The sequence below is a fragment of the Osmerus eperlanus genome, chromosome 19, assembly GCF_963692335.1.
Source record: "Osmerus eperlanus chromosome 19, fOsmEpe2.1, whole genome shotgun sequence".
Taxonomy (NCBI): Eukaryota; Metazoa; Chordata; class Actinopteri; order Osmeriformes; family Osmeridae; genus Osmerus; species Osmerus eperlanus.
The window spans coordinates 240,580-264,440 of NC_085036.1; the positions used below are offsets into that span (position 1 = coordinate 240,580).

The 23,861-nt window shown below is 39.7% G+C and overlaps 1 protein-coding gene across 2 annotated transcripts; it reads right to left on the reverse strand.

Annotated features, from left to right (window-relative positions):
- Window positions 1–1,757: 1,757 nt before the first annotated feature.
- On the reverse strand, window positions 1,758–23,173 carry smfn (small fragment nuclease). Of its 2 annotated transcripts, none has more exons than XM_062486057.1 (7): window positions 22,881–23,173; window positions 22,095–22,178; window positions 21,931–22,008; window positions 18,518–18,629; window positions 18,207–18,315; window positions 17,312–17,365; window positions 1,758–2,219 (listed from the first exon to the last, which is right to left on the reverse strand). In XM_062486057.1, the coding sequence occupies exons 1-7, from the start codon at window positions 22,974–22,976 to the stop codon at window positions 2,093–2,095; spliced, it is 660 nt and encodes a 219-aa protein (XP_062342041.1). In that variant the 5' UTR covers window positions 22,977–23,173; the 3' UTR covers window positions 1,758–2,092. The 2 variants fall into 2 exon arrangements, with proteins under 2 accessions (XP_062342041.1, XP_062342039.1); XM_062486055.1 differs by having other exon boundaries at window positions 22,674–23,171.
- Window positions 23,174–23,861: the final 688 nt, after the last annotated feature.

Genomic DNA, 23,861 nt, shown 5'->3' on the forward strand with positions numbered 1-23,861 from the left:
AGAATTCCGTCCGACAACACATGAACTAAGACATCTCCTGATGGCCAAGCTAGGGACCAGTTGGTCCAAGATTTCAACCAACTGGAAGGAAATGTTTTTTTACTATGGATTGTATAATTTTTATGTTGAATTGGAATGTATTAAATTGTCTGTGAGAAAGCAAGGCAAATGGTCAGTTTATTGTGGGAAAGGAATGTGACTGACGTTTATAATTATTGAATATTGCTTAGAAAGACTAGATGCTTGACAAATTCCAGGGTACTCGAAGCTGAAGATAGGTTGGGTATCAGAACTTGAGAGACGCTGTTTGGGTGTACGCTACTTCTGATCCCACTTTTTTTTACCTAGTAAAAAAGTTAATTTCGAGCCCTGTCCATATCATTTCAGATAAAAATTGCTCTTACGCCCGTGGTTTGAAGCGTTTCACGTCTTGCAACTACTTATAAAAAAATATGTTGGAACATTTTAGCATTAACTGTTCCACAAGGAATGCAGTTTGTTAATTTACCGGCAGGGCACTAGGACTCACTAGGAAACGAGTGAGGAGTAGGTGACAGCAAAAAGTCACTGCAGCCATCTGCATCGGAGTTGATTAGCCAGCAATAGCGTTGAAGTCAAATTAAAACTTTTTAAATGTGTACATTTGTTAATATTGTAGATTTTATAATATGTATGTTTTCTTTTATTTTATTCCATAATCTCCACAGGAATAACTATTAAACTTTATATCAGAAATACGCCACTACCAGTGTCACTTTCTACCAAGAAGGCTATCAACTGATCGAGACTGGTTGGGTTTACACATTTGGTTTGACAAAATTCACCCAATAAGATATTCTTATATAACCAAATGATAATGAACCTGGTCACACCTAACAATTTGGTTATATAAGAATATCTTATTGGGTGAATTTTGTCAAACCAAACGTGTAAACTATGGATTGTATATGGCCAGATGATGCTACCATGCCCAAAATCAAATGCTATAAAGAGAACAGTTATTTATCGGGCCATCAATCATAGCAATAATTGCCCACTGAATATACGTCAAATGAAAAGCAAAGTCTCTTTCAGGTACTATCTGAGAATGCACTATTTAACCCTTGTGCAGCCTTCGGGTCACATGACCCAAAGGTTCATAACGAACCATCGTTGTGTTTACCAAATTTTACCCAATACAAAAACAAATACAAATATTTTTATTTTAACCTTTGCAATGTGGGGGGTCTGAGACAGCCCAACAGTTAAAAGAAAATGCTTCACTTTGTTTTTGTATGCGGTAAAGTTGTGGCAATACGATGGTGGGTCACAATGACTGATGGGTCAGAATGACCCGAAGATAACACAAGGGTTAAAATTGTGAATAGGGAATGGACATATTTACTGTATTAATGTAATAACTTATTCTGAATCATTTCTGATGATGTTTATAATGATGTCTACAATGTTTACTGCTTTTAGATTATCATTGTTACTTTTTTTTTTGGACCCCAGGAAGATGAGCTCATCCCACTTTGGTGGCAGCTAATGGAGATCCTTTCAACAATAAACAATAATAAACAATAATCCCACCCACTGCCACTGATGTCTGAAGTTGACAGATATAATTATTTCACAGAACCAAATTTCATGAAATGTGTCATGAAATTATTCAATGTGACAAAAAATAATTAAATACTGAAATAAATAAATGTTGAAATAAATACATACTGAAATAAATGATCAAATATGGACACAAATAATTATGTTTTTATTTAATTATTTAAGGTAACATTTCACTTTTAAATTATTTAATTATTTAATGATATAATTTCGGCACCAATCTTACTTCATAACCGTAAATAGTGATTAGTCCAAATTATTCAAATAAGTTGCAAATAAATTGTTGCATTGATGAGAATCTTTCAATAGGGAAGAAATGGGACTTGTTTCATTCACAACAAAACAAACTACTGAACAAAGCATACAAGTATTAATTGGAATTTATAAATACTGCTCTTGAAAACCTGTGCACAGAAGTTCAAACTAACAACAGATTGGGCAAGTTAGATTTACACCCAATATTCCCTTTCCAACTCCAGAGTGGGACCCTTTATGCACTCTTGTTATTGTCCCCGTTCTCCACAATCTTGGTCTGTTTTTCTTCCATATTTGCTTTGAAAATATTTGCTCTGTAGAACTTCAGCTCCTTAATACTTTCTTCAATGTCATCCAGTGCTCTGGAGAAAAAACAAAAACATTCAAGCCTCAAACTGATTCTGTATAAATTAGGAATCTGTGTACATTTGTATTCTTTATGGCACTTGCACTAATGTTTATGGGTTACTTCTATTATAACCTAACCTTTATTCACCACTTCAAATTTGGTCACAAGACATTAGCCTTCCTAAGACCAAAGTCTTTATTGTGGCTAGAATAAATTAAAGGTGTATGAGGGCTGCTCATTCTCCCAAAACATTCTCCCGAACTGGAGTTATCTCCATAACCACCTTTATATATCGTTGAGCTTTGCCCCATAGGGCAGAAGTAACACTACCGGTTTAAGCTTAATATTCCCACAGCACAGAATAATTCAACTTTAAAAGGGCAGTAGAACCGTTTTTTCTTATGCCAAGGAAAATGTCATGTCAAAATTCAGGGTGCAAATAAAGACCTATGTACAATGCCTTTAAAAAGTATTCACCCCCCTTGGATGTTTTCCCCTTTTGTTGCTTTTATACATGAAATCATGGTCAATATATTTAGCTTTTTTTATTTGCACACAACTTTGAAAGTGAAAACTGATTTTTACAAAAAATTGTCAATACATTAAAAATAATGTCAAGTGTAATAATCTAAAGTGATTGCATAAATATTCACCCCCTTCTGGTCAGTATTTACATGTACATTACATTTAGCAGACGCTTTTACCAAGAGCAACTTCCAAGAGAGAGCTTTACAAAAGTGCATAGGTCACTGATCATAACAACGACATAGCCCCAAAACATTGCGAGTAGCCAAACATGAAGCATAAATTGTGAAAAGCAAATAAGTGCCAATGGGAAGAACCATAAGAGCATGTTGTTAAACAAGTTAAAAATTAAACAACATGAACCTCAAAAGGGCAAGAGTGTACCTGTAGAAAAAGCAAGCAACAATAATATAATTCACAGCGAGTACAAGTTAGACAAGTTAAATCAGTTATAGCTAACCAACAAGAGCAACAAGTCCCTCAGTAAGAGTCATTGTGTTCCTGGAGGAAACTAATATCAGGTCCAGCAAATCATTCCTAAGTATCGTTGTACTCCCAGAACAAGTGTGTCTTAAGCCTTTTCTTGAAGGTGGGAAGACAGTCAGTGTCTGTGATGGAGGTGGGGAGGTGATTCCACCATTGGGGAGCCAGACAGGAGAAGAGCTTGGGTTGGGAGCGGGCGCTCTTGAGAGGTGGGACCACCAGACGGTTGTCAGAAGACGACCATAGGTGGCGGGTGGGGGTGTAAGGCTGGAGGAGAGACTTGATGTAGTCGGGTGCAGTCCCGTTCACTGCTCGGAAAGTCAGTACCAGGGTCTTGAATCTGATATGGGCCATGATGGGAAGCCAGTGGAGGGAGATGAGGAGCGGTGGTATTTAGTATTTAGTAGATGCACCTTTGGCTGCAATCACAGCACTGAGTCTGTGTGGATATGTCTCAATCAGGCTGGCACATCAGGGGCCTCATGTATAAAAGATTGCGCAGCTTTCATACCAGAAGTTGGCGTACGGACAAAACTTGAAAAGTACCTACGCATAGAAATATTCACATGTATAAAACCGGTCATACGCCAGGTCCTGTGCACCTTTCCTTTATAAATCACAATCAACGTGAGATTGACCGCACGTGAACGATCCACTGACCCCGCCTTGCCTCCTCCCATAAATGAATATGCAGATGAACTATAAATGCGCTCCTGCGGTCCTTTCTTTGTCTGAAATAAAATGGCTAAACACGCAAAAAAGAAAATTCACAGACTGTGAGATCGAGGTTCTAACGACAGAGGTGGAGGCGAGAAAATGTGTCCTGTCATCAGGTATTAGCAACAAAAGAAAGTCGGCAGAGTGGAAAACTGTCACTACTTGCGCCCTTTATTGTTTTTAACCTGTAGCACTTTGAGATTTAGCTAAATATAAAGTGCATTACAAATACAATTATTATTATAGGGTCGTAAATGCTGTGGGTTCGGAGAACCGGACCATGGCAGAAATTAAGAAGAAATGGTCCGATGTAAAACTCGAAATTAAGAAACGAGTAGTGGCGCATCGTAACAGCATGGCAGCTATAGGGTTAGCGTGACATGCATTTCCTGAGTGATTTTGTTGTTCGTTTGACACACAAGTTTAACAGAAGTTCTTAAGTGGTGGCGGATTAAACAGTAGCATTTCCCGTTTGGGTTTTGATGTGATCATCCACATTAATGATCAAAGTTTTATTTTTATGTTTTATGAATAGTCAACTTCATAGACTTATGACAGTAACTGTAGGGGAAACTTTATTTTGTAATCTTTGGTGAGTTTTGGCACTTTTCAGTTCGAATTCGCCACGTTACAGAGCCAGACAAGACTTTGCGGACGGTCCGCACATTCTTACGTCTGCTCAAAAGTTTCTGTGACGGCCCGCACATTCTCACGTCAAGTTAATTTTTATACATCACACCGTGTGCATGAATACCAGTGTATGCAAGCTTTTCGTGCGTACGTACCGTTTATACATGAGGCTCCTGGACACTGCAATTTTTCTAAATTCTTCCTTGCAAAACATTTCAAGCTCTGTCAGGTTGCTCAGGGAACGGGCATGAACACCTCTTTTCAAGTGCAGCCACAAATTCTCGATTGGATTGAGATCTGGGCTTTGACTTGGCCACTCCAGAACATTCACCTTGTTGTCTTGGAACCATTTCTGTGTAGCTTTTGCTGTATGCTTGGGGTCGTTGTCTTGCTGTAAAATAAATCTTCTCCCAAGACGAAGTTCTCTTGCAGACTGAGTCAGATTATCCTCCAGGATTTGGTGATATTTTTCTGTATTCATGCTCCCCCCTCTACCTTTACAAGCCTTCCAGGGCCTGCTGCTGAGAAGCATCCCCAGAGCATGATGCTGCCACCACCATGCTTCACGGTGGAGATGGTGTGTTTGTGGTGATGTGCAGAGTTGGTGTTCGCTGGTGTTAGCTTTCTCTTTGCCACTCTCCCATACAGCTTTGACTGGTGAAGAACCCGGGCAACAGTTGTTGTATGTACAGTCTCTCCCATCTGAGCCACTGAAGCTTTTAACTCCTTCAGAGTGGTCGTAGGTGTCTTGGTGGCCACCCTCACCAGTTTTCTGCTTGCCCGGTCACTCAGTTTGTGAGGACGGCAAGCTCTGGGCAGATTTAAACAAGTGCCATACTCCTTCCATTTCTCAATGATGGATTTAACTGAACTGAACTGATGTCCAGTGAGTTGGAAATCTTTTTGTAGCCATCTCCTGACTTACTTTTCAATTATCATTTCTCTGAGTTGCTTGGACTGTTTTTTTGTCTTCATGTTGCAATTGTAGTAGGAATACTGATGAACCAAAGACTGGAACTCCCAGACACAGGTGTCCTTATACTACAATCACTTGACACACATCAACTGCACTCAGGTGATATCCATTTCACTAATTGTGACACAGCTGGACCTCTGTTTAATTAGGTCAGTCACTAACACTAGAAGCGCCATTTTGACCCAGTGAAGAGAAACATTTATTGTATCTTCGCACTCGATCAAATTCCACGACCCTGCTTTCTTGACTTTTCCTAGTTGTGTGTTTTATCACCCAGAATTTTAAAATTTTCTAAATCCCACCGGGAAAAGCTAATTTGAGGCTATTTCACTCCTGCTTACTGTTAAAGGAGTCACTCACTGCAAACCGAGTTTACCTTGTCATAGTTGAATAACGACAGTTCGGTGGGTAAAATCGACATACAATGAACATCAAAGTCCATTGACACCTTTTCCCTATGCAAATCTCACAATTTGAAACTGCTGCTCTCTGCACCTCTGGTCTGTACCTTTGTCACACCCCAAAATTTGCTGCGCGCTGCTCTGTGTACTTTCCCAGAATTACAAAGAATAACGTTTTTGAAGGATATAAAAAATTGACTATGGTCGTAAATTCAGTGTTCCAGGCTGTACAGGGAATGTTGACACAGAGTGGCTGTGATATTTGTCTATGAGAAGATCCCTGTGCAGTTTGACCCTCAATTGCACATTTGCTCGAACCATTTCACAGAGGACAGTTTTGAAAACCTGGGACAATGTAAAGCAGGATTTGCTATGAAGCTGTTGCTGAAAAGAGGTGCTTTTCCGACCTTATTTCATTATGTTCATCACATCCGCAAGCTGTAGTATGATGTAGTCGCTAACAGTTATTAGTAGGGTTGCAAAGGGGCGGAAAGTTTCCGGAAAGTTTCCACGGGAATTTTGGCTCAGGAATTTTGATTTTTTTTTGCAAAAGCATGTAACAGGGAACTTCAATGTAGTTGAGAACAAGACTATGCACGCCTAGCTCAGCTGGACCCTGAATGCAGCTGGTTGGGAACATTGTCTGCCAGAAACATAAATCTAAACCGTTCTGTTGTTTTTGAACGTGGTGCGTCTGAACGTTTCAGCCATATGCCTGGCAAGTGTGAGAGCGCCGAATTGCGTAGAGGCCAAGAGCGGTATTGCAGAGAGATCGAGATTTCAATTATACCTCGCAACATATTGCAAGACATTTTTGGAGCTGTGAACTTAGTTAAAAAATTTGAATTATGAACTATGCACTGAACTAGTTCATTTTAAAATTTGTGAACTATGAACTGAACTAGTTCATGTAGAAAGTTTCACAACACTGTTTGTCATTACCTAGCATATTGATTACTTGGTAAACTGAAGCCATGTTCATTTTAATACCAAGTTTATTTGTATACAGTACACTAACTTTTTACAGCAGTGAGAGTAGGATGTATGTCCACACAAAAGTTGTATTATAAATGTTTGCATGCATGTCTGCTTATGACAAGGTAAATACAGTTAAATTACCCCAAAATGTCCAGTTTATTCCTGTTAATTCCCGTTAATTCCCGTGGAAAGTTTCCAACTTTGAATATTCCCTGAATTTTGCAACCCTAGTTATTAGCAATGCTAACGTTATTTCATGTTCCTGACTGTTTCATTTCATTTCTGTGTTGTCATGTAAATCTACAATTCACGATGCATGTTTGTCCAGATCTTTGTCAGGTTTTTTTTTATTCTATTTTTCAGAAAGATAGCTAGCCTAGAGCTAATTGAAGCTGAGTTGAATCATGATTAGAGATGCAACAAATCCAGATTTTGGGGTTCGGCCGAATACCGAATCAACTGGTTGAGATTCTGCCGAATCTGAAACCAAATACCGAATCCTACTCACATCATCAGTCCATTAACACAGTTAACACATTTATGATGTAAACAACGTCCACAGTATTCATTTTATTTTAGTTTAACTGAAAAAAAGGCCTAGGCAACATTATGCCAGGAAGACAAGTGGGCAAAACTATTTTGACAATTACCATATGCCTATTTTTACCCTATTTCAAGATCCAATCAATATCCAAAATATTAGCCTTTTAGATTTCTTGAATTGTTTTTGGATGTTTCATACGCAAATGTTTTAAAAGCGGAGATGTGTATTGTTTAGGGTCCTTGCCACCACGAGACAAATCGGCTTTGTAAATTGAACATGTAGCTCTACTTGTATCGCCTTCTGTTGACTGAAAGGACTGCCAAACAACACTTTTTATGCTCAAGTTCTATTTTCACTTTCTCTCAGCTTACTGCATTGAATGGTCCACCTACGTTAACACCTTCCCGTAATCAACGGTGGCGTCATTACGTCGACCAGCGTAGCGCGCATAGCGCAAGTGTAGGGTCAGAGAATGTCTAATATGGGGAGAACTGTCACTCGGGAAACTTCCGGGTTCTGAACTGGTTGCAGTTCCACTCTGGTTTCATATGAGGGCGCTCACCAGTGAGTGCAAAATGAATGGAGTTCTATGGAGCTATACCCCTCAAAATCCACTTCTCAGGATATAATTTTTTGTCTAGTAATTTGAATGTTGCATTTGAAAGGGGGGCAAAGAAATTACACACTGCTGGGTGTTCGATTTTTTTTAAAGTCGCTTTTTTGTTCTAAAAAGCCTTTTAAAATGTCAATGACGTCATACAATCAGCATTCATTAGCAGAATGCTAGCGTGTTATGGGCAACAACGCCTCACCCTGTAAGAAATCGAAAGGACATAAGTTCTCGTTCATTCAACTTTCGACCTATAATCCATGTTGAACTTGCAAAAACTACAATAAAATCAGAGATTTCTCAACAACAATCAGGCGAAACAGACAAATTTAGCCGTCTAGCTCCATAGACTCCCATTCATTTTGCACTCATGCCAGCGATCACCCCCAGTGGAACTCTGGTGGAACTGCAACCAAATTCGGTACAATGGGGCTTAATAGGGAGTGGACCGGCTCTCAGTAGACGGGCTCTGGTAGGGTTCGGTTCAGTGGGAAAAAATTCTAAGGTTCGGCCGAAACCGAACCCCGTCAAAGCCCAATATTCGGCCGAATCCAAAACCGAATCCTGGATTCGGTGCATCCCTAATCACGATAGTTTGGTTGCTAAGCTGTAATGTTACCCACCTAATTCGATCCCGTTTGCTTCGACAACAGACGTGGAAACAACCAACGTTATCCTTTCAAATGATATCTAGTCAATCTGTTGAAAACAGTGTTGTAGACACAATAGATTAATTTGTACGTTTTTATTTCAAGTCTCCACCTTCGATGTTTCAGTGAGTGCTGTTGGCTGTGTTGCATCTTTGCTCCGCAGCTTCACTCGTTGTAAACCAACCAATCAGCTCGCAGCTCATCTATATATTCATGAGCATACCATAAAAGGGAGAAAACCTCGTTTAATTCCAGGGTTGTTTCTCAGGGTGCATTAGGGTACATAGAACAGCACCCGGGCCTTTTTCAGCCCAACCAATGTTACATACCCTATTTGGAGACCTAAAGGAACTTTGTGAAATACCCTATAAAATCAGTTAATGACCCCTTTAAATAGCTGCCAGGTGCGCGTTTGGCAATTTTTTTTCTTGCATTCCAAGGCTCCGATTCTCTTTTCTATCAGCAGATGTTGCAAGGGCTCCCGTATGCAAGTCTTCTGTTATTCAGACAAAGTTTAATATATAGTTTATAAATAAACTTAATGTGTTTAGTTTATGTATAGTTTATAAACTCCTCAAAAAAAGTATTTTATATCATTGGAAAGCCTGATTAGTCACCTTTACAACGAGGTACAACTTCTAAGGATCGTGCATTCGTGGAATGAGCAACACAGCTAACCGTGTGGGTAGTGGCCCAAAGAAATTTGCCAAAATCCCCTGCAATATTCTTGTTGGTATTTTATTTACCACTGCTCTAATCCGCTATTCTAAATGATTTGTCAGGCTAGCTGTAGTAGATAGGCCGCCTATTGATTTATCAAATGCAACTCTCTTTTTACATGCGCTACTGCTCTTGCGTAACCCGCCATCAACACTTGAAACCGGAGTCCCAATGTTACAGTAATACAATAGCCTACATAAAACCAAAATACACATTCTCAACCAGTTTGATATTATTTCTGACATTATCCACTGTGTCTTGTCATTCCAAAAGTTGTTCAATTGAATAGGCTAAGCATCAACAGGCTAACATCAAGTAAGCCCTATAGCCTAGAATTTCCAAACAATTATACGTCTCTCTCATTTTAGCAATACTTGGACCATGTTCTGACAATAAATGAAACATTACATGTTTGCCAGTATAACTGGATCTAATTAGACCATTGAATGTTTATAATGTGTGCAGGGCTCTAGAGTGCGACCATTTTGGTCGCACTATGCGACCAAAATGTGTACGGGTGCGACAATTTTTTCCTAGGTCGCACCGGTGCACCTAACCTCCTCGCATCCGCTGTCTCTCCACAAACAAAGCGTTTGTTATCCTAAGACGGAACTGACACTCATGGTTGGATCATATCGTGGTCTAAACCAATCAGAGACAGAGATGGGGCGGGTCTTTGCCTCTTATTGGCTGTGGTCCAGATATTCCTGTAGCTCCGTGCTGTGTGATTGAAATTACGACCTTGGGCCTGTACTACGAATCAAGATTTGGCGTTAGCGAGGTAACTTCAGATTCAACCCAGGGTTTTCTGTACTACGACGGAGGATCACTTGTTACCGGGGTAGATCGCCATGGTAACACATGCTGAACGGCTAACCTGGTCGGGAGCAGGTTAAGTTGGAGATCAGAGATCAACCGGTATAAAAGCCCCGCCCACTAACTCATTCTTGAGGATAATGCCGTTAATGACTCATGCTCATGAGTATCTTTATGAAAGATATAGATTCTCAGCAGAGGGAATTACGCTTCTTTGCCAACATATTAGAGTCAACTTTGGACTCTAATATGTTGACAAAATGAAACAAGGATTTTCATTCTGTCTACATGCAATGTTCTGATTTCCGTTCTGGAAATGTATGCACATTATATCATATTTTACAACTTAATGCATCATTACCTCATTTAAACATACATTTACAGGAAACTAGTAATGAAAACAATATTTGACCTAATATTAGTTATCAACTGGGGAGGTTTCATGTTGATATGTTATCCCTATTCACTGGGGTATCTCCCCTTAACCCATTCTGTTGTCCTTGGGTTGCTTAGTGCCTTTTTCTAATCATTTCCATATCAGAAATGTGTGTTTCTTTCAACCAAAACATTTCAAACCGAAAAGAACAATGTGTATGGTACCATACAATGCTCTTCACAAGTTAAATAAATCATCATTTCACTACTTTCATTGAATTTGGATGTTTCATGCACTTTTATAGCATTTATCAAAAAGAATAAATAGGACATTGAAAGAAAGAAATGGTGAAAACCCCCACAAAAGACTCAAAATGCACAACAAAAAAGCCACAAAAAGGTATAAAAAGACCAAAACGTCGAAAAACGTTTAACAAATACATCCTTATGTGTTCTCCCTTCCCTAGGAACACAGAAAAGCCAGCCTTGTTTTTTTTAATTAAAAGCCTCATACTCTATATCGAGCCTCTTATACTCTATATCTACTATATCTACTCAAAAGTGTACCCCCAAAATGCTCTCTGAGCAGGCAGACACAGTTTCCTGATCATCTAGGACCTCCACTTGAGAAAGTAAATGGCATATTTGATCAATATCCAGCAACCACATATGGCATACATACTGGCGTATGACTATTAGTTTCACTGTTACCTCTGTATGGCACAGTGGGACAACAATGGGTGGTGGCAGCAACACCACTGTATTTCCTGTCACTGCAGAGAACAGTAATACATTTCACTCCTACAATATTCATAAATAATTGTTGAATGAACATGGTCACATAGACCACATAGATAGTCACATACTTGAAACATACATATGCTTGGGTTTCCGAGCTACTGCCACCAGGGTCTGAAGAAATGCCCCCTCCACTCCTTCCATCATGGCGCGACCCTGATGGCTGGAGAGGGCCAGCTCCTCAGCAGGAGTGAAGTCCTGTGGAGGAGGGCACCCCCAGTTTTCATGCCGTATTTTTCTTCCTGTTGGCTGCAAGCAATTTCATTGTTCTATAGGCCCTTTGTAGCTATACCAATATCCTACAAAAGGGACTGACTCAGGCAATTCAGCCTTGTACTTGTTAGCATTAAAATATGTGCAAGTAGGTATTGCCTACTGCTACTTACCGTTTTGAATTATGGTTTTATATTTATTTTTTATTTGCTCCCACGATCGTTTGCCACTGCCAGGGTTGCAACTAAAATAATACAGCAACACAAGTTTAACGTTATGGAATGCACACGTGTAATTGTGGTCACATCTTGTGCCTGGGGCACAAGATATCAATAAGTCATGTAGCTTACGCATTTACAGCGTCTGCTATTTTCTGCAGCTTGGCAGCAGCGACTTTGTTGATTTTTGTCTGTATTATATGTCTGTATTCCTGATATGTTTGTATTACAATATTTCACGCAGGAGGAGTAGACAAAGTTTGGAAGATTATTGTCGGCTCCTCTTGCGTGAAATGTGCGGCTCTTGTTTTGTCCATGTTTGCGATTGGACATACGGTGCAAACACCGCCCCTTTATGTGAACGCGCACGTCTCTAGATTGGAAAGATCTGGGTTGAGTTAGAGAGTTGATAACCGCCGTCGTGATACCACTTATTGTGATTGCGATTGTTACGCTTCGCGTAGCCGGGTAACTGAAAGTGATCCAGAGCATGTTGATCTTGATTCGTAGTACAGGCCCCTGAGCACCAGAGAGTCAGTTTAGCAGACCTGGGCATTGTATGGCCCGCGGGCCATAACCGGCCACAGGCTGTCTCAATCCGGCCCGCGTGAGGTAAATCAAAAATTTAAAATAAATAAATGTGTTGAGCGGTGGTAAATATGTAGTCCTGAAAGACTACAGTGATCAGGCGATTTATATATGTGCGCTTGCGCAACCTCACCGACAGGAGAGTTAGCTGTTGGTTAGCCCTCGAAAATGAAAAACTTTGCCACTGATTAACTTTTAACAAGACATGGACTTCTAAGTATCTGTTTACTGAGGTCAAAGTGAAAGCTGTGAAGAAAAAAAACTAACGCGGACATAATAAGAACTTGACTGATTCAGTGGGCGCGGGCTGGCTGATGGTTTGCTAGTTGAACTGCAGACCCTGATCATTACCTGTCAGCTGTCCTTCGCATATCCACCTCAGACATTAAGACAGATTTCGATGCACTTGTTCAAGCCCACTGGATTTCTCTCACAGAACAAAATGAACTGAAAAAACGTATTGATTTTTGTATAAAGTTGATCAATTCCACATCTTTAACATACTGCAAAACAACTTTTCAGTGTTTGTGAAGATTAACTGGTTACAAATAAAATGAAACACTGTTGTTGTTGTTTATACTGTTTATTGGGTGTGCTTTGCCTTCGGCAAGGGCACAACCTTTGTTCTCTCACATATATATTATTATTATTGTGAGAATGCTGTTAAGCATTGTAACCAATGTAACTACTAAAGAGCTCACATTTACAGATTTTCAGCTATGAGCCTTGAAGCGAGAGCAGCCTTTCAAATTCTCTCACTAACTTCAATGGAGAGGTGAGTAAAATCAGTCAGAGAAAGCAAGAAGGAACAAGATTTTGAAACTGCCGATAGAGTCGTATTTCTGACCGCACAGACATATAAAGGACATCTCTGGTTTCGGCAAAGTCTTGGGTCTCGGAAAATATCCTCATTTTATTGATTGGACGCGTAGTTTTGCGTCTAGGTCAACTTGTTTGAGGTGTGGATGCTAGGTAAATGTTCGTTTTTCTCTCTGCCTAGCTCGTTAGGTATCACAGCTGCGCCATCACCGTGGCAACCAAACAAACAAGCACCAGGAAAGCAAAAGGAACACGTTTTTGAAACTGCAGGTAGAGTCGTATTTCTGACTGCACAGACATATAAAGAATATCTCTGGTTTCGGCAGAGTCTTGGGTCTCGGAAAATATCCTTATATTTTGGATTGGACGTACAGTTTTGTGTCTAGGTTATCTTGTTTGAGGTGTGTATTCTAGCTACATTTCTCTTATTCTCTGCCCTCAGCGCGTTAGCAATCATAGCTGCACCATCACCGTAACGACAGACACGCACCACTCAGTCTCTCACACAGGTGATTGGTACGTTTACTTGACCATGAGAAACACGATTACTAGCAATTGTCGGTTTATGCCAATAATACGATTACTCCGTTTACATGTGTAATTAGTTATGCGATTACTCAAACACGTCTACATGATTCTTTTTTATTAATCGTTGTATGCTCCACGGACAAAACTTGCACCATCATCCTTCTGCAACAAAGTGTCGCCGTGTCTTCTTGTATCGGCCCTACTGCTGTATGTTTCATTCCATCAACACATTGAATCCAACTAAGAAAGCCGAGTAAACGCATAGGCTACATCTGCTACTGCTAATACTATCCCAACTATAATTTCATCTGTTAAAACGATAATATTCTTGTTACGACTAGCTAGCCTACTTCTTCTGTTTAACAGTTCAGCTTTCAGCTTCTCCCACATTGTAGGCTATTTTAGCTCTTAGCTTTGTCATGATGCAGTTCAGCTTCCACACTGCCTCTTTTGTGTGACTCACACATTTTTGAAATTCATTTCAGCTTGCGGGTATTTTCTAATTTCTCACTTTTATACTTTTTAAAATATTAAGGTTTTTGTGCAAATTATTCTCCCTTTAAAAGTAATGGTAAATCCTTTCAAATCATTGTTGGAATGCTGCTCCAGCCCCTTTCAAAAATACCTTTCGGTTGCTTTGAAGCTTCAGATTATATCTTTCTACTAAATTTTCACTATTTTCAGCTTTTTTAGCATGGTCAGCTATCCCCATTCAGGTTTTCAGCATTCTCACTGCTGTTTCGCAGGAACAGCCGTTTCTAGTTATTATTATTATTCTTTTTTCCCCCTAAAACTCAGTCAATATTTGGCCTACATAGACAACCTAGGTGTCAAAAGTTTCGTCTTGGTAGCGATTGAGTTGCTTCTATTGGGATTTACGTTCCGGTGCATGGTTTAGGCTCAAGTTAAGTTTTTGTGGCGAAAAGTGAAGCTAACGGTGGCTAATTTAATAGCCAGTCACTGACGTTACTAACGTCACTACGTCACTAACGTCACGAAAACACGTGACTACCTGTAGCAGAACATTCGTTTCGCATCTGTTAACTTGGGGGATAGCTAGGCTAACTATAGCTTTACTGCAAGGCAGCTGCAGAAACGCCACAAGCAAAGAGGCCAGGGTGACTATTTACTCATTTTACTTTGTGATGTGAAACACAATTGTGAAATGTAATGTACAATATTAGCTGATATTGTTAAGGAAGTAGGCCCACATCTACTTTCGGAAACGGTAGTCTACTATTTCACTGAAGCATTAGCATGACATTAGCCTCTGTTGCCCGGGCAACACATACTACAGTGGTCTATGATGCATCTGTTTTCAATCGTTAAAATAAACATTCCTCACAAATACATTTTCGTTGTAGGATTTATTATGACATTACATTACAAGTAAACGATTTGTTGGTGAAATTATAATTCCCTGTGGTTTCAAACCAGTGTTGCTCACTGCAACGCTGTAGTAGCCTACGCGAGACACACTACAAAAACATCTACACAGTTGTTTAGGAAGTCAAACGGCGACAGAACATGTTTGGCACTCCCCTTACTTAAATCAAAAGTCTTTCAATAGGTGAAACTATCTGACTACTAACCTGAACTTCATTGCCACAGCCTAAACTTTGTCAATCTGTTCATGAAAGTAATTAATTTCAGCCTAAACCGTACAACGGAACGTTAAATCCAATTCAACCAACGCAATCGCTACCAAGACCGACACAGCAGTAGTCTAGTACTGTACTGTAGTAGTAGAATTTACCGGGGCAGCTTCTGGTACAGCAGATGGTACTGTTTGAATCGCGATTCCATCTTCTACTGCCGGTAACGTCGTAGAATAATCTTCAAAGGGGGTTCTTTATTAATGAATGAATGCAATATGAGTAGGCTAAATGCCTGAAAATATCACGAGAAGGGAAAACTTACATGGACGTTTAAGTCATAGATATTAGGTCCTTTTTTACACCGGTCTGCCAAATTGTTTTGATTCAGCTATGAGGCTGCCTCTTGCAGGGGAAATGAGAAGATATCATATTTAATTCTACACTTCCCTCGTATTTTCAGTTGTAAATGAGCAGCACAAAAAAATGCTTTTAAACCTATGTAATCTTTATAAATAATAAGTATGCATTTTTATATAAAATATACAGAAATATCAGTTGTAAAAATGTCATTCAAAAACGGACCCCTGTGCAACCGACGCAAGCAAGCACACCCTACAATTTCCCCAGAGATTGTACCCTCTCTAGTTACTTCTATAATATTTCCTATTTGACCTACACCAAAATCTAAAATATTTATATAAATATTTACAGAATATCCTTATTCTTCTGATAACCAGTAGCAGTTAATCAAAATATATACTTTATTGCTTTTTACATGGGAGAAAATTAATAGTGAGCAAATTGATGAGGCCCTCCAACACATTTCAGGTTTCTCATGTGGCCCCTTGTAAAAATGAATTGCGGACCCCTGAGTTACGAAGCTGGGCCATGGAGCTAACCCATGGAGCTAGGATTTTGATGCTAGGGAGAGTGTGGCAAGATGATTTAGCCAAGGCCATAGAGCAAGAAGGCCAAATTACAGGTGTTGGCCATCTGAAGGGCATGCGACAGCAAGGTGGGACCCGCTAGACTTTGAGCCATGAAATGTTAGGTCTCAGTTCAGGGAAGCACTTTTAAACAGTAGCACTTTCTATTTTGAAATGTTTTATTTTGCTTAAAATGTTTTAGTTTGGTAGCTCAGTGAAGCACTTAAAATATTTTTTTTTATATATATACAGTATGATTGCGCTTCAAATAAAAAACATATTTACCTACACCTTATTCTTGTTTAAGATCATTTACATAATATATATGAATGTATATGGAGCGTGCTAAAAAGGTGACCTTGAAATTGTGGCGACGCAAGGAAAAATTTGGGTGCACCTAAATTTTGTGCTGGTGCACCTAAATAAAAAAGTTAGGCGCACCAGTGCAACCAAGGCAACAAGTTAGTCTGGAGCCCTGGTGTGTGTTTGTTTATACTTTTGACTGGAGAAAAATCTTGTCAGCCAAATATAAAATGTTGATATGTTGGGATACTAGACCAGGGGTGGACAACCCTGGTCCTCGAGAGCCGCTGTCCTGCATGTTTTAGATCTTTCCCTGCTCCAGCACACCTGTTTCAAATGAATGGGTTGTTATCAAGCTCTGTGGAAGCCGGGTAATGACCATTCATTTGAATCAGGTCATCGTCATTTATATATGACAATATGTTTGATACATAATAGTATTTATTAAGAGCACAAAACTGTTTACAAGACCAAAAAGATTGATGCTTTTAACTTTATAATACAACTAAATGTATTCCAGGGGTGCATGTCCCCAGAACCACTAGAGGGTCTGAGATTCACCCCCCATAGTCTCACAAAATCTTGTGGGAAAACACTGTTGTACAGTTCATCAACATGAGTTTTCCACTCATATGGACCAGTTTAATTAATAAATGCAATGTCATTTTGATCATAGTTTTCAGACTTGCCTGTGAGATGCTTTCTTCTGTGGTGCAAGCATGTATTCTTCAGGAAACCACCGTCTTTAAGCATAAAAACACATTGTTATCCTACACAGAACTCTCTGCTGCAATAGATTAGGGTTCACTGAAAAAAACTTAATTGAAAGTTTGCTACTGTCAGTAAAAAAAACCTTGACCAACAGAGCCACTGATACTGACAAGTTGATTAACGACATAACCTTAATGATAATCAATGATCATGGCAGATATATGTTGAAAGTTGTGAACACGATAAAAAATGCTTAAAAGCGAATGATTTTATTTTGCATGCACAGACATTAACTGCAACTCACACACGTCCTTGCGCACAAATTCAACAACTTGAATGTTGTGCAGGCAGCTGCGAGCAAGAAACAAAGTAAAAAGTCGAGAGTCTCTGTCTAGCGAACACTGGCACTCTCACAGGTCACACAGCTTGTGCAATTGATCAAGTCTTCATGACTTGGCAATTTACATTTAGTCATTTAGCAGACGCTCTTATCCAGAGAGACTTACAGTAAGTACAGGGACATTCTCCCCGAGGCAAGTAGGGTGAAGTGCCTTGTCCAAGGAAACAACGTAATTTTGCACAAGGAATCGAACCGCAACCTTCTGATTAATATCCTGATTCCCTAACCGCTCAGCCATCTGACCCCCAATTTGGGGACGGAAACCAAGTGAGGCACTAGCCCTCTTATGATTGGTCACTTTCAACGTGATCACACCCACAGGGACCTTGATTGACAGCTTCTGTTACAGGGAGCCCAGGGTTGAACTTGCCAGTGGACAAAATAATGGTGGCAACTATTATTGTATTGAATATGTGGTAAGAAAGAATAACCAGTCTGGTATTGAGTCTTTATAAAGTGGGAAATAAACACACCTGCAGAGCTCCTTGATGGTGCTCACGTCAATTATTCTGTAGTGTAGATGGTGCATGAACTGCGGCATGTATTTATCCAAGAACTTCTTGTCAGCATGCACAGAGTTGCCTATGTGGAGAGAAGCATCAAAACTGTTCATAGTTAATAGAAAGTGTCTGCAAAATGAATGCATTTTTATAATAATGATGTTTAAATTCTGACAACCACCAAGTGTCTTTTTTCTTTGCTTTTAAATTCATTGTTGAGTTCAAAAAGAAACAAACAGAATGAAAGAACACTGGAGGAGGAAAGAGAGATAAGGACTTTTTACCAGCAAGGGGACAATGGCCAGGTGGGGTGTGTTGTCTGATGAAGGAGAGGAACTCGTACTCTGCCTGCTGCAGGGAGACCTTACTGTCCCTGACAGCCTGTGTAAGCCCTGACTGGGGGAGACAGAAACACACAGCAATAACTGCAACACACAATAGGTCAAATTCCATGAGAGTCTAGTTATAAAGAGATTCTATCTCTTCTGATTCCAGTCCATTTACAGGACCAAAGTTTTTCCTGCATTGAGAATTATGAGGCGGTCGCCTTCGTCAAATTCTGTGCCGCCTCCAGCTCTCGACAAAACTGACGGGTGTCTTCATGGAAAACACAATTTCCTAACAATTGTGCTATCAGTGAATTTCTGTTGTTTATAACTGCAATTTCAGCACAACGCCGATGTGGTGGAGCTGTATCGTAATAAGAACAGTGCACCGGGAAAAGCGCTGCGAAAACTGCCCTAATATTTCATGGTAGTTCATACAGGTGAATATTGTGTCTTTTGGATCCAAGCCAGTCTGATTTCATAAAAAGGTTTCCGTTACATCCCATCAGTGTAGTGCAGGGGTCACTAATTGGCGGACCGCGGTCCGGGTCCGGACCCAGGCGGTTCCCTATCCGGACCCGGACCTATAACCGATATATTATTATGGAATTAATTCATTTTGACGGAACGTTTCCATTTTAACCGGCACATCTTTTTGTTACAACTAAATGTGGTTTCTATCTTACCTGTCCAATACAAAGGTCCAATCAGGAGCTTTAATAACTGTAATCACCATGACAACTCACTCACTGAAAGTTGGTTGCAACCTCTGTGGGTCAGGTTGTGTGTGTCATTCGCAACAACGCAGGCTAATCGATTTGCTAACAGTACCTGTTTCTTCCTTAGCGAAAAACATGGCGTGCTCTAAACCCAGTGAAAATCCAAATCCAAAAATACCTAATTTCAGACAAGTATGCATTTGTACTGCCGGTGGGGCGCACAAAACCGATGTGTTTAATGAGACGGTTGCCCTTGTCAATAGTGGTAGCTAATGTGAAACGTCACTATCATGGCCGTGGGAACTAGGGAGTGCTGTAGCCCTGACAGCACGAGAATTTCCAATGATATGACTTGAAAATTCACCACCGCGGCACAGCCCAGCCCCGCAGTAGTGGACTGGCCATCGGGAACACCGGGAGAAGAATAACAATGGAAAACCAGGCTAAGAAACGTAAGGGTGGGGCTGAAACATTAAGAGACAAAAAGACATCACCTTCACTAGACAAGGTTTTACCAATTGAAAAACGGCTATGTTTATTTTACATAAAGCTCAAAAAACTATTTTGTGCTCAAATAAAAGGCAAAAAAAAAAATGGTCTTGCGTGCTACGCGCGCTCGCATTAAGTATCCTAGCATTCTCACGAACTAGCATCACATCAAACAGAATGTGCATGACCCAGTCCATCCCTACCACCCCGCAACATTAAGAACCCCCCCCCCCAGCAGCACCCCCCTGATAAAATATCCTATGTTCCCGCGGCTATGGTCACTATGACACAAAGCATGGACACTTTGAACAAAATTACCCCCAGAACTCTGAGGTAAGGGCCAGAAAAATAAACCATAATTGTTCCGGACCCTGGACTGAATGGAAATTTGGTTAGTGGACCTTTTGGGTTTCTAATTGAGTACCCCTGGTGTAGTGTATTCAGCTTTGCTTTTTTTAAAGGTTAGCTAGCTAGCAGCATAAAATGAAAAACATTAGTCCATTGATTTAAAGACGCCAAATAGTTTCATTAACATCTTCCGATCATCAATATTTCTGCACTCAAGATTGTAATGAATGATTGAGAACACTATCACAATTAATGTACAGTATGTATCAGAATACTACAGTTTCTTAAGGCATGAATGTTTAAAAAAAGAAAGAAGGTTAAGACACTTGTGTGCAACAGATGGACCTACTTTTTATAGAGATACTTGATGCAATGTGGCCATCGATGGACCAGACCAGGAGGCCTTGGACTACAAGGACTTCATGAAGAGGTTTTATAAAATGAAAAATATGAGACAAAAATGTTCTGCCTCTGGTTGTAAACTGTGTAGGGGAAAACAATGGCTTTAAAACCAGATTGTGATCCAACGGGCCGCCGGCAGGTTGTAGCTTGTTAAGTTGTCTAAATCTTCTAAACCAAAATAATATTTTAGACTGCTACACATGCCATATATTGTTGGAAAGCTATGATTCTTGTGATTCTATTGATATAAACCATTTTTACAATCAACGTCTTTGTCCGCCCACGAGCATGTCAGCTACGTGAAAGAAAAAACAGACTTCTTACCTATTACGGCTCAGAGTTGTCCAGTTATGCAAAACATCTCAACAAAAATGGTCTGGTTACATTCCCAAAGATCAAAACTATCTAATCATGTAAAGTATTTTGTCCAAAACAATGTATTACATCCATCAATAGCCATGATCTCTTGTTGCATCATTTTACATTTGCCGACTTAGGCATCCTTTCAATCACATTCATTTGGTCATAGCTCTGGTTCTGGTTCGAATATTTACCAGAGCTTGTCAAAAAACTATATTATATGATAGTTCTAAGTACCACCTTTCATTAGAGATAACAATTATGAAAAATAATACCTTTTTATCTTAAGTATTTTACCTTGGTTACCAAGGGTCCTTTTGGATTCTCCATAAGGCCCTTTTAGAAAACGCCTGGATGTATTCTAAGAAAAACGTGTCAAATATGAATATATTGTGGTATTATATTTGACTTTTGACTTGAATTAGGTAAGGCTTCATGCTGTGGTCCAATTTTGTCTTCCAGGTAATACCCACCACCTCTAGGCCTCTTCAGGCATGGGTTTTCAAAACAAAATCCAGGCAGAAATAAAACGTTCAATTTAATTGTGTTCAAGCTTCTATTACTCAACACCAGTAGGATTTACAGGGGTCCTGACAACAGGGGAAAGACCTGCGGAGTCACCTTTCAAAAGAGACCAATGGTTCAAGAACGGCTTTCAATTTACTTTGGGTATGCTGTTTAGGCATTTTCAGGCAAATTTAACAGGATTCTAAAGAGGTTTGATGTTCAACTACTCTGTAACAGAGCCACATTTTGCAGATTATGAAATGTGTATATAACCTTTTGTTTTTTTATGCTTTAACGTGATAATTGTCATTTTATTTTATCATAAATATTAGAACCAATAATTGCTACTTGTAAAAAGTGTTCGCTTGAGCCAGTTGAAGGCATGCACACATGATCAGGATGTTACCACCTCCGCCTCATTTTGAGCCAGGAAACCCCCTGAGGACCACATGGTCTGGGAATATATGTGTATAAATGTTACTGCCTTCAGAAAAAAAAATAAGTGTAACTTGAGATCTGACTGTGCAGGATGCAGTTTTTCCTTACCTGCCCATGGTGCTCTTTACACCAATCAGACATTCTGTCCAGCAGCTCACTTGATTGGTTGATTATCAAATTAGGACCCTGTCATCACAAGAGCAACATTATTATGCATCCTTATGTCTGTGAAAACTGTAACCAACCTTATGGCAATTATGCAGATGTTTTACCTCAGCCAAAATTTTCAAATCTGAGTCTGTAATGATGCATGCCATCTCAATAATCTGGTCCCTCTCAATGTCAAGACCTGTCATCTGTAATTGGGTGAGAGACATGGGATTAGAATCCAATCCCATTCCAAAACATATTTTACAAGCATAGGATGTAAGAATACCAGTGCAGATTTATATTCTTCGTGAAACCTCAGCCATTTAACACATTTTTAAATAAATTGTGTTGGATGGTTTGCCACAATGGTTTTGGTTTTTGGATTAGATTAACAGAAAACACCGTGGTTGATGACTGAATGAATCAATAGTATCTACTTCCAAAAGGAACAGGAACGCAAATGCTAACGGAATTTCACACTGAAATTCGTGTGCATCATTCCCATTTCCACGGTCTTAGTGTTCTCCACCGTTCTCAGTCAGAGCAACAAGAGTGACACAGACGGGAAATTCAGCAAGGAAACTGATTTTATGGGCTGGCAAACAGTTAGCTACTGTAGGCTACTGCTAAGTTAGCAAGGTGAACTGTTTCAGTGTGGCAAGTGGCTGCAGCAAATTTCCTAACTAATGTTCACAATTTACCTCTAAATCCACCCAGACCATTCTTTGAGACATCCCGGCGTCAGATTTTGAAGACGATATTCCCTTGCTAATTGTGGACATATTTAAACAGTAACTGGATCTCGTTTGTTTCCAAGTCAGACCTGCTCTCCGAACAGGGGTATTTGTGCAATACCGCGCACTGTTTCTTTGCGAATGTGTTGTTCTCCAAAGTAAGAAAATACTAACTTGAATGCTGATGGGTCTAGTTGAAAAGAAGTTCACAACACTAAACATACGTTCCAAACGACCAACCGTGCACCCTGTCGGTAACAAGGTCCGCATAAGCGTGCTGACTCAGTCCCCATGCGATCAAACTGTCGTAAAATGATTGCATGCTAAATTAGTAAAACAAAACAATAAATAAACAAAAATTTGGAAGGACTGATGAATAAATACGTTTACTGTGTCGATTTTTGTTATCATATTGTAAGCGATTAAATTCAATTTTTGAATCACTGACTGGCTGTCGAATGTTAAAATCAACCCCCACCCCTCGCCCCTCGGCTTGAAGCAACGGCCCCAGTGGATGTAGGTGGTATTGCATTTCTTGTTAGACTTCCGGCTCTTCCGGTCGTTTTTATTCTATTAACTCCAGTCAACATTTACAAAACTATCTCCCCCAATAATTTTTGTTCGATTCTCGAACCTGGCTCATACTACTAGCTTTTTCATAAAACATTTTTTCCAGATTTTTGCTAAATTTGAAACCAATCCGAAATGGGTAAACTAGCACCCCATTTAATTGCTTACGTCAATAAAAGTTGCCTGCAAATGTGCTCGCGGATACTAACAGGGCACGAGCACAAAAGTTCATTGGCCGATAGCCGATTTACCTGGAGCTGAATGAGCCATATTGAATGAACACAGGGAGAAATGGCTTGAGTTGTCTGCCCTGTTGTAGCAAGTTTAGCAAATTGTTGTCACACATACATGAAATGTTATTAATATAGTTTAGTCCCGTTATTTTAAAACAGATTAGATTTTTCTGTCAAGAACGTTTTTACGTTCATGACATGATGGCAAATATTACATTATGTTAAGTGTGAGCATAGATTGTTGACATGTCTATCTGGAGCAAAGACGAAGATTAATACTTTAACTGATAACCACAATAAGAAATGATATAAATATGATTAGTCTTGCCTTCAGAAGCTTTTGTTAAACACA

Bases quoted from the DNA above. Each gene is read 5' to 3' on its own strand.
- smfn (XM_062486055.1), bottom strand. From the start codon at position 22,976: ATGCGGACCTTGTTACCGACAGGGTGCACGGTTGGTCGTTTGGAACGT. The intron at 22,009-22,094 runs GTAAAACATCTG...TTGTGATGACAG, and splicing joins ATTTGAAAATTTTGGCTGAG to GGTCCTAATTTGATAATCAA. The intron at 17,366-18,206 runs GTGTGTTTATTT...TTATGCTTAAAG, and splicing joins ACCATCAAGGAGCTCTGCAG to ACGGTGGTTTCCTGAAGAAT.